Raw genomic sequence first — 11,536 nt, 5'->3', positions numbered from 1 at the left:
CTGCAGAAATGCAGCAGGTCTGTGTGTGTGAGACGGGCCCAGCATGCTCCAGCAGCACTCCAGGAGAGCCTGTCGCGTGTCCTCTTACTTCTGATGGGTAAAGCTTCATCTGTCACCCAGCACTTCGTGCAGCAGTACCTTCACTGGGCATTATGGAAACGTTTTTTTAGACCCATTTCCACTCTGTTCCAGGCAGATAGAGCCAGGACCACGTGTGACCTTGGGGACTCGTCCATACCCACAGCAGGAGATGCCTGACCCAGCTCACAGAGCCAGTTCCCTTCTGCCTGTGTGTGCAGCTGTGCTAGGATTTTGCTCCAGCAGTTCTTGAATCCTGGGAATCCTGCTAGGCAGTCTTACAGACAGGCGATTCACCTGGTATTTTCTAAAGAAAGCAGCTCGCTCTGCAGGACAAAACAACTCTTTCATCTTTTCTTATCTTTCTATTTCACGGTCTTTTTGTGCGGCTTTGTGTCTGACCCGCACTCCCCTGTGCCTGCCTCCCGGCTTCCAGCCACAGCCCTCCTTTGCTGGCTGCTGCTCCACACCCGGGGAGGAAAAGTGGGGGCTGAGGGGAGATGGGGAGTCAGGTCCCTCTGCTTGCAGTGCCATCACCCCTCTGACTGCCCATGGATAGCAACAGCCGCTGCTGCTGGCAGGGTTGGGAAGTCGTGAGTGCTGTCACACAGGGTCAGGCCAAAGGCACCTGGAGCGGATGGTTAGGGAGAAGATGTGGGAGATGAGGATGCTGCAGCAGAGCTGTTCACTTGTGACCTCCCACCAGTTCCAGTAGTCAGTGTGCTGGGGACTTCCTTGGCTGCATTGAAATCTTGGATTTTGATAGCTCTTACCTATTCCTTGAAGCACCCCCACACACCCAGGCTGTTATCACTCGTATTTAAGCTCTGCAAGGAAACGAAGTGCATGCTGGTATCGTTTCTGTGTGGACTGAAGAGGCTGCTGGTGGCATCCTGCCCATCTCATCTGCAGGGACCGCTCCTCAGCACAGTGATGCTGGAAGGAAACAGCCCAGCTCTTTCTCAGCAGCATTTCTGGGCTGGTCCTGGAGTAAAACCCACTACCGCTGCCGACAGATGCCTGTGCCATCAAGCATCTGGAAACATGGAATGCCATGTTGCAGAGTGGTATGAAAGAAATCTACCACATCCTTAGGTCTTCCTCAAGCTCTTTAATTATTGAGAGCTGACAGATACACCCCTGTGCCGGCACAGCTTCTTCCCAGCCTGCTGCATTCATCCATCCTCAGCATCATTAATAAAACAGCAGTTCTTGCTGGGCATCGATTGCTCTCCTGTGTTCAGGGCTTGGGAGAGGAGATCCAACACAATATCCTCCTGTACCCCTCTCACCCTTCAGCTCTGCGTTGCTCCCGTGGCATCTCCTGGTCTGCAGCAATCTGTTAGGTTTTGATCCTTTTGCTGCTCTGGCAGTGGGAAGAGCATCTTCATCAAACGCCTTCTCCCGCCCTCCTGCTGTCAGCATCCTGCACCTCGCAGGCTGATCTCTTTGCAAAGCCTCACCAGGCAGCCCCAGGCTGCGTTGAACCATCCTGGGCTACTTCAGCAGAGCTGGAGCGGGAAGGGATTTGGCCTCGTCCACCTGTGGCCATGACACCTTTTAGTGATCTGAGCTGCCTTGGTGTTTACCCATCAGGCCGTTTGTCCTTGTTCTTTCCCGGGCTGCTTTAACAGGGCTCTTGCAGTGCTGGTTGCTCCGGTTGGGAAGACCAGAGCATGGGAGAATTGGGGACACACATCTTATTTAGCTGAAGGTAACTTTAAATTAATTAATACAATGCCATTCCTGGGGTCTTATGACAGCAGGGCAGTCTGCAAAGGTCTCCTCCAGTGTAGTAGATTAATGTAAGCCTGGTCCTTGCACTGGTCAGAGGTTTCCCAGGGCTCAATGCAATGCTGTTAACTTGAGTAGGATGACTGGGCTCCCTCTAACGAGGAAGAGCTTGGCTGGGTGAATATAGGTGTGCAATAACTTCCTTAGTAAAACGTTTGATAGAGCAATGTATGATTTTGTTTTCCCAAAGGGCATTTATGTATCTGGTGTGGTGTGACCACAACATGGCATGAAGTCCTATTTGTATTAAAGTGTTCCGTTTTAGTGGATGCAAAGCAGAAGCTTCACCTGATTTCATTACGCTTCCCAAAGTACAGTTGAAACCTCTCTCCATGTGGCAGCAGGTGGTTGTTGAGGGAGGAGCTGGAAAGTGTACTGGCAGCCAGTTAGCAGGCTTCCCAGCAGGGAAACCACCTTTTGTTTGTACTTAAGGGGGATTTTTTTTTTTTTTAACTGACACCATTTGAAGTCACCCCTTTTTTGCAGGTATTTCTGAAAAGCGACCGTGTTGCTAGGATGGTGCAGAGCGGAGGGTGCTCAGCAAATGACTCCCGGGAGGTCTTCAAGAAGCACATTGAGAAGAGAGTGCGCAGCCTGCCAGAAATCGATGGCCTCAGCAAGGAGACAGTCCTGAGCTCTTGGATGGCAAAGTTTGATGCTATTTACCGTGGGGAAGAGGATCCCCGCAAGCAGCAAGCCAGGATGACGGCGAGCGCAGCCTCGGAGCTCATCCTCAGCAAGGAGCAGCTCTACGAGATGTTCCAGAACATTTTGGGGATCAAAAAATTTGAGCATCAGCTTCTGTACAACGCGTGTCAGGTAAGGTCCTTCCCCCAGGCTGGGTGGGAATGGAAGGGGTTTTCTTGGAGAAAGGCTTGCCAGTGGGAAACACTGCTGTTATGAGCTGGAAACTTTGGGTCTGACCAGACTGGTTTTGAGAGAACTTCCACTAGGGAAGGGGGTTTTGGTTCATGGTGGGATTTCTTCACTACCAGTTCTGTTCTGGCTGTCCAAGTGAACCTCCTCCTTCTTTTGCTCGTGCGTGTTTTCTCTTGGTTGGTTGCTTAGGGTTTTCTGCAGATGTTTTAGAAGGTCTTTATCTAAAGTTTTCTTTCCTGAAATCCCATAGGGTTTCTGAGATGGGAAAATTTTATTCCTCCAGCTCTGTGTCTGGATGAGCAGTTCTTTCACGGTGCCTAAGTGAGCAGTTTTGCTGTGACTCGCTTGCCTTTCTGCTGTCACATCAGCAATACAAATGACAAGAAGTATGTTCTTGCAGCCTGCAAAAACCTTATTAGTACTTGAAGCTCAGATGCCCCTGGGGTGGATGTCTTATGCAAACTCACTTCTTGAGGTTGTACGGGTTCCCCTGAAGTAGAGGGAGCCCCTGTGACCTCTGCATGCCTGTGGTGGAAGGAGAGAGCATCCCAAACCCCCACGACCTCGGGGCAGCTCCACCTGCACTGTGAGTTCCCAGACAGATGAAAACCTTTCCCATTCCTCTCTTTTTTCCCCCCAATAAGAGCTGGTTTCCCAGAGGCACGGAGCTGGGACTCTGCAGTGCTGCTTGCCTTTCCTGCAGCTCTTGCTGAGGGCTGTCGGTGGCTGTCCAGGCTGTTGGTGACCCAGATTACGGTCCCCTGCTATCGGTTATAAATATCACAGGCGGGATAAAGGATGTCAGAGTCACGGGGAGGGTAAGGTAATGCTGTGGAAAGTTTTTGGAGGAGCAGCAGACCTCAATCTCCTCCCGATAATTCAGGGGTTCAACTTCTTATTGAAATTAATACATTTAAGACCAATTCTGTCTGTCTTGTGTCTAGACAATTCCAGTTCTTTTCAAGACATAGAAAATTATGTTTGATCTGTTTTTTCTCCTGTAAAGAGCTTAATTATCTTGTATTTGTTCTTCTTCATCTCAGACCTTTATGGCAGAGTGGGGAGAGGATAATAAATGTCCCTGAGTAAGACACCTTCATGGCAAAAAGGCAACAGCAAGGACTGCATCAGTCCTCGTAAATTATGTTTACAAAACACATTTTGTGCCTCCATCCTCTGATGCAGGAGTTCTCTAAAATCAGAACCGTAGTATTTTCAGTGATGTGTTGAGAGCTGAGTCAGCTCTGCAGTTGTTTTTTTTAACTTAAACCCACTCAAGCCCTTTGTCTCTCATCCTCCCTTGACCTGCTAAGGAACTAGGGTGCCTCTGTGTGAGCACACAGTGTGATCCTGCCCTCTTGCTTTGTGGTTCCCAGTGATGCAGAAAGCAGTATTTAATCATGGCTTCCCTGCTTTGTGGATGATCTCTGCCTGTGAGAGCCTTTCTGGCTGACACCACAAACCAAGTGGCTGCTCCCTGCAAATTGCCCGGTTGCATCGAGCAGCCTGTTTCCCGCAGTAGGTCCTAGCTGCAGTCTGGAAGCGAAGGATTTAATTCTGGGTCTTTTCTAATACTCAGAGGCAGCAAACCTGTAATTTAAGCTTTTAGAGAAAGATATAATTTCTGTTGAAAGTGAGTAGTAGCTCGGGAGTTACGCTGTTTTTAATACCTGCATAGTGAGGATTAGCTATGCAGACGGGGAAACCCTTTATACAAGGCACGGCTCAGAGAGCTGCAAGGCCAGCAGCCGTTCAGCCGTTTGGTGTTTTCCTGCGGTACAGTGTGAGTGGTTTCGGTGCCGTGGTGCCGGTGCGATGCAGTGGGAGCCAGCCCTGCGGGGAGCGGTGGTGGGAGCAGGGCACTGCTGGTCCTTCCCCCGCGAGCTGCTGCAGGATGGCAGTGGTGGGCACCCAGCAGAACCGCAGGGTTTGCTGTGAGGATGCTTTTTTGGGTGCTGCCTGTGGTTCTGTCATCTGGGCTATACCAGAGGGATCTCTGGAGCAGCAGGAGAGCAGCAGGAGCTGCTGTGCACTTTAGTCTTGCCGTGAAGCACCAAAATTGCCATTCACCACCACGGCTTCCCACAGGGTCCAGTCTGTTGTAGGGTGTAACTAGAACCTATCAACCTAAAAATGTTCTTGTTTGCTTAGCTTGAATGAGGAGTTCCCAGCACAAGTTGAATGTGCACATCACTTGGCTAGCGTGTTTTCTGCAGCCAAGCTGCAGGGGTGAGCAGAAAAGGATATGCCAAGGAGCAGTGATTCAGTGACCTGCCCCTTCCCCCCCACAAAAGCTTCCTCCTGATCTCTCATGATGAAGCATTGGCATCAGCCCTGAAACAGGAGACTTCCCCTCCTAAACTTTAGTAGAAAATTATTGCCTACTGTAATTCCAAAAGCTCTTGGTGCTCGCACGGGGCAGATTTCAAAGCCACGACAGCAGCTGGATGCCCAATTGCTCCAGGCTGGAGATGCAAGTTGAGCCCTGGGCACTGCCCTTCGTGGCTTAGAAACTCTCCTGTGCCATAACCCCTTGGACCTGCTGAGCCGCTCTGCACCGGCAGCATCTCCGACGTGGGAAGTCTGCCACTGATTAGGGAGCCAGAGGCACCTGCCAATGTTACAGCACTAAAACCGGAGACATCTGGGGAGAGAAGAATTGTGTGTACAGCATTGCAGCAGCGCGGGTGGGCTCTGGGTGGGAGTGGAGCTGGGGCAGCCAGAGGGGAGGAACGAGTCCCTGCTTTGCACGTGCATGTGTGCTGTGGCAGGGCTGGGACATGCTGCTGCAGGACTGCCTTCCAGCCGCTCGCTCTCTCCCCCCCAGACACTTTGCATTTTCATAAATTTTCATTTGTTGCATCTGTGTGTCTCTGTTTGATGAGACATCTTCTGTGAACACCTCTGCTCTGCCAACCTGTCCTGAAATCAGCAGCGAGTTTCCTTCCCGGGTGGGTTTGCAAAGACCTCTCAGCCTGCACCTGCAGCTGTTCTTGCAGCACAGAGCACGCACACCCACTGGGCTTGGGGACACTGGCCCCATAACCCCTGAAAATGGTCATTTATTTCCATTGTGCTGTTTCGTTTCAGTCTGGATTGCATTTTGGTCAGAGCCAGCCCAAGTCAGTGCTGGTTTGCCTCCCTGTGAAGACACGCTGGCTCTCTTGGTCTGACTCTTCTCTCATCAGAGTTAACTGGAAGTACAACTCAAATCTTTTTATTAATGATTTGGTTGAAGCTTCTGTTGCCTGTTTCATAAGAGCAAAATATTTTATATATTCTGTTTGTGAATAATCTTCGAGTAAAAGGAAAACACTGTCTGGCATTTTCCTGGATGTGTTGAAATTCTAATATTCTCAGAAACACCATGCGGGCTGAAGTTGTGTGCGTCAGGCTGTGTGCTGAGACCAAGCAAACCTCCCAAACGGATCTGGGGGCAATCACGAGCTTCCCAGCAGTGTTTTGGCACAGCATAAGCTACACTTATTTTTGATCTACGCTTGTCGGCTGTGCATGGGAGGCATTGGGAAACAGCATTTCTCCTGGCAGGCTGTCTGAATGCCATCGCTCTTTCTGGAGCGGCAGCGCGGTACTGGTAAGGCAGTTTGTCAGTCAATCACCTGTGCTTAGAAAAGCAAAGCCCATTGCCTTCTCCCATGTGCTGGGAGCGGAGGGGCCGGCTGGTCTGATGTGCTCTCCCTTGTTTTGGGGTGCAGGGTGAAACTGCCCCAGGGGCTGAGCAAGGGGGCAAGGGGTAAGAAGGCTTTGCCTACTTGTCATCCTCCTAAAGCATGAGCTGGAGTGGTGCTGAGAGCCCCAAACACTTGCTTGAACTTCTCCTGTGGTCTGGAAGAAGGTGTTTTTCTCTGTGTGGCCTCCTGTTACATCATACTCAGTAATTGCATAATGATTACATCACTGGGACTGTTTTCATTCACCTCTGAAATAATATTTTGTTTGTGCAGAAGGAGGATGATTTCTAAAGGGATTTTTTTTTAATACAGTAACCCCAGGTAGTATGAGATAAGTGTATTCTTAATGTGATAGCAGCGATATAGCAGGATCTGAGATAGCAAAAGGGATTGATGTGGTTGGAAAGGCTTTTAGGAAACAAAGATGGGAAGTGGTGTTGTAGCAGAATGGTTGTGGAGATAATGGTGGTGTTAAGCACAACCTCTGACGAGAGCATTTTAAATAATACAGAGAGGGTTAAGTTTTTTGCATAACACAAGCTCTGTGGCTTGATGTTTCTGCTCCACTGGAGTCAGCGTGGGAATTGGGGCTCTCTGGCTCCAGCAGCAAGCTCCTCTGCTGTGCGAGAGGCATCGTGGAGGGAGGAGGGTGTTTGAACTGGCGGTTTCTGGTCCAGAAGCCATCAGCAAGGCTTGGGTTTAGCTTTTCTGCTCTGTAATTAACCTGTGACTGTGCAGGAGTCATACAGAGCTATTTTCTATAAGTGTTGGGCAATTCCAAACTTGGGTCTTTGCTGCATTCGGTGTTTCCTTGGGCACGAGCCCTGTATTTCCCACTGACCTTCATGGGGGCTGAATTGCAGCAGCATATCTGAAGATCAGGCTGTGGTGTTCTCCCTTTCTTGTTCTTCCCCAGCTGCAGGGCAGTGATTTACTTTTCTATCTCAAGCTGTGCTTGAAAGTCATTTTTAGCTGCAGTGAGAAGACAAGGAGCTAGTACAGTGCTGCTCAGTTAATCCAGCAGCAGTAGCTGATGTCCAGACCAAATCTATGATGAGCTACACACTTCCATCCTCCTGCTTTGGAGGACACACAGGACTCCAGGCTGTCCATGCAGGACTGTCTGAATTCACAGGCTTCATCATCAGACTTTCTTTTCTTTCCTGGGCCCAAAGTGTCCCATATACTGTGAAAAATACCTGTGCTAAGCTTCCAATTTCATCTAATTCCCTTAGATATTAGATTTGGAAAAAAATAGCTAAATATATGCATGTCAAACCTGCTGGGCAATACATAGGAATACGGTCATGGTTTTTCAGCATCTATTCGTGTTCATGTGAGTAGAAGGTAAAACATCAGCGAAGCGTGTGTGCATGGGTGGGCTGCAACACAGACCAAGTCCCATCGCTGTCTGCTGGCTATTTCACATAAAGGGATGAAAGCCTCTAGCCAGCGCAGTTGGAATTGTTTTGTAAGTTTTGGAGTCCTGTGATTTTAGCTAGGAAACATTTCAACCCAAACTTTGCTGACCAGAGCTGGCTTAAAATTAGAATTCACTGTTTGACATTTATTTTTGCAGCTGAATTAGGACACTGTGTCCAAAGGCTGACATTTCTCACAAAGCAGAAAGTTCCCCTGCCAAAAAAATTGGTTTCAGAAGTGTTAGCAGAAAAGATATTTAGGATTTCTGTCCTGAATCAAATGTTTGATTTTAGCTCAAGTTGGTATTAGAGATGATTTGCTGAGGCGATGTCTTGCCTTCTGCCCCTCTCTCATCTCTGCAGTTCAGGTGGTTTTCCCAGACTTCGTTTCTTGATGCACTGCGATGCGTTGAGCCCAGTGGAGAGGTGCGGTGGTGGTATTTGGAAGATGCAGCCCAAGTTAAGGCAGAAACAAGTAAGGACAGAAACTCCTGTGAGGCACTATAACAGCTCAGATGGTGAGATGAAGGTTAAGGTGACCTCAGAATAAATGTTTTGTTTGTGTCTATCCTTCCCAAACCAAACATTTCATTTAGTTTGCTGTGTTGAAAATATTCCCAGCCATGCCTTGCAATGAGAATAGAGCCCAGGGACATTGCACACGGTGTGGAGTGACCTGTCTGTGCACATCTCTTGTGTCCTTCAATCCAGTGATACAGGGGTTTAGTATCGGATCACTCCTTCCTGCTCCCTGTTCATCATTTTTGAAGAACATAAAGCAATTCTGTTTTATTCTATCTTCATCTTGAAGCTCAACACCTATGAAACCGCCATGTGCAGTTCTGGGCATTTAAGCACTAAGGCTGGCTGTAATGACCCCTCCAAAAGGGCAGGAGGGTTGCTTCAGCCCCAGAGCCCCTGCAAACAGACTGTCACGGGGACGGTGGTGGCGAGCTGGGGCTGCAGCCAAGGACCAACGAGCCTCCCCGGGCTCCTCTCTCCAGGGCTGGATACCTGGATGCTGTGGACATCTGTCAGCTTTGACCAGTGCTACTGTCCCCCATGCAAATCCCCAGGGCATCAGCCAGGCCCTTTGGCTTTTATTCCCTCTCTTTTACTCCTTCAAAACACCTTTTGGTGACTCTGCCTATTTCTACCCTGTGAGTGTTATCCCTCCCTGCCCCTTAAAACAAAACCACCACCAGTAAAAATGAGTTAAGGTGGTTCTGAGGTGATCAAAAGGCCTCCAAATCCATAAAGCATCATACTCTGTTTTCAGTAATTCAGTATTTATTTCCATGGAAACAGAAATGGCAGCCCGGAGCCTTCTGCAGAGTTGTAATTACTCCTGTAGCAGGCAGTGGCAGCCGCAGCATGCCTGTCAGGGCTCCAGCATCTCCCAAAGACGGCAGTGATTTAGCGCCTGATGGGAAACTGGACAACCAAAAAGCATTGGGAAGTGAATGAAACTTTCCCCTTCATAATAACATGATGTAGATATACGTGGTCCTTCGCGGAGGAGGGGGAATTGCCCCCTTCTTTGTTGGCTCAGGGTGTGGTATTTTGAATAATGTTGGCATGGGAAAGCGGAGAAACCGAGAGGGACAGTGCAATGGCAGGATGGGGAGAGGGTGTTGTCTGGCTCCACTGGACTCTCGCTGCCAGCTATTCCGTTTGGGAGAGGTTTGGTGATGGAGGTCACCCCGGAGGTACAGAGTGGTCCCCTGATTGTCCCTGTTGGTCCCATGCGGTGCAGAAGCAGTGACCCTACATCGTTTAGTGTCTTTATAATTGGGAGCAGGAGAGGTGGTTGAGATGGGACATCTGTCTGCTCCAGCATCTGACACCCAGTCTCCTCCAGCATCCAACTGGAGCTGTGGGGAAGAGTTCAGCCAGTTGAAGGGTGACAGTGACCCTACATCGTTTAGTGTCTTTATAATTGGGAGCAGGAGAGGTGGTTGAGATGGGACATCTGTCTGCTCCAGCATCTGACACCCAGTCTCCTCCAGCATCCAACTGGAGCTGTGGGGAAAAGAGTTCAGCCAGTTGGAGGGTGACATGGTGGCAGTTGGGGTGGCCCTGCCAGCCCAGCAGTGTGCCACAGTGCTGCTGCCTTTTGGGCAGGAAAATGCAGCAATCGCTCTCTGCCAGGGCGGGACCTGCTCCACAAGCTGTTGTCACCGAGTGTCTGATTTGCACCGACACGTATGGACCTACATGTGCGTCCATTAGCTGTAGGCTCAGCTTATGTTCTGTGCTGTTATGGACTTAGAGAGCAATCTTGGCCCCTGTAATTAAATTTAAAGCAAATTAGCTCTTCTATTAAACAAAATAAATCTGATGTAGCCTAATGCTGTATTCTCTAGCTATGGCTGATCAATCGCTCCTGCAAAGAGCAGGCAAATGCTGCTGAGCAGATGGTCTTGGCTGAGGCATGGTCAATTAAACTAATTAAAGATGCTTTCATTTAATCAGAGGGTGTTTTAACCCTGTTAGCTGCCAGTTAGGGATGTATGTTTTCGTGCACTAGGAACTTTGAGTTCTGGCCCTTCTATGGACATCTTCTGAATTTTCAGTCCCTTTACAGAAAGCAGGCTAGAGTGTGCATCTGACGAGCAGATGTTTAGCAGAGAAATCATAATGTCATGCAACAACAGCGAAGACTTGCAGAAGAAAAGTCAGTCACTTGCTTCTAACACTAAGCAGAGATGTTTATTAGACTGAAGAAGTCTTCTGCACTGAATCCTTCCCACGCTACCTCCTGCCAGCCTTCCCTCCGGGTTTAGAGGCGTGGATGCCTCTCTGCAGCCTAGCAAAATGTCACTTGTTCCACCAAAACAAGCAGTGGCTTGTTGTGACGTATTATGTAAGGGATGGGGAAAGGTTTCAGCATCCAGACAGGTTCTGGAGTGGAGGAGCAGCCTCTTATTCCTTCTGTCTGCTGCTATGCAAAACGTTTTGGCTTCTGGGAGCCCCTCCGCCATGGGGTTCTGGAGATGGATTTAATTCCTGATTTGCTGCAGAAGTCCACGGGGACTCCTCTGAGCCAAAGCCCTGCTTTAGATTGTTTAGTAGAGCACTCAGTTGTCAATTGTCACAACTGGGCACCCTCGCCGTTTCCTGTCCCCCCCTCCCAACCTGCTGAGCTGCTCCCTGCCCTCGCTGTAAGGGGTGACACCACTTGACAGCGAGGTAAGTGCGACCAAGAGAGCTTGTTAGTCTAGGAGAAAAGCATGCAAAATTATCTCAAGAAGCAGCAGTAGAGAAGATTAGACCATCCAGACCATTAGTGACCCCTCGCTGGGCAGCACCGAGGGGCTGCAGCACACCGGGACCAGCGGTCCCCTGCATTTCCAGCAGCTTCTGCAAATTAGATTAGAAAGAGTTGTGCTTTATCCAGAGGCCACATGGGCAACTTCACGCATCAGACCAGATCTATCCTGCTCCAGCAGTATTGATCCCTGCAGGTACATTAGGGCCAAAGTCAGGATGATTTTCAAGATGTTCATCCTTTGTGAAATGGTTTTTATTCGTCTGTTTAGCGAGGAGTTTTTGTGGTGCAATATTGGCTGAACACTCTTCATTGTCTTTGTGGACTGATAAATTTCCGCAGTTTAAGGTTTAAATTACCATCAGGATATCTCTTCAGTTTTATTTTTGTTTCAATTGGCC

At 49.2% G+C, this 11,536-nt stretch overlaps 1 protein-coding gene across 1 annotated transcript in view; it reads left to right on the top strand.

Annotated features, from left to right (window-relative positions):
- LOC104467537 (calcium-dependent secretion activator 1-like) overlaps positions 1-2,691 on the top strand; it is a gene marked incomplete at both ends in the record, with an annotated part of 4,900 nt that extends 2,209 nt beyond the window's left edge. Inside the window, one exon of the mRNA XM_010081352.1 lies at positions 2,359-2,691. Coding sequence (XP_010079654.1) covers positions 2,359-2,691 — 333 coding nt within the window. The remainder of the gene's footprint in view (positions 1-2,358) is intronic.
- Between the last annotated feature and the right edge of the window lie 8,845 nt (positions 2,692-11,536).

The sequence above is a fragment of the Pterocles gutturalis genome, unplaced genomic scaffold (genome assembly GCF_000699245.1).
Source record: "Pterocles gutturalis isolate BGI_N339 unplaced genomic scaffold, ASM69924v1 scaffold19711, whole genome shotgun sequence".
Classification (NCBI taxonomy): Eukaryota; Metazoa; Chordata; class Aves; order Pterocliformes; family Pteroclidae; genus Pterocles; species Pterocles gutturalis.
This window is presented reverse-complemented; position numbering and strand designations above follow the sequence as displayed.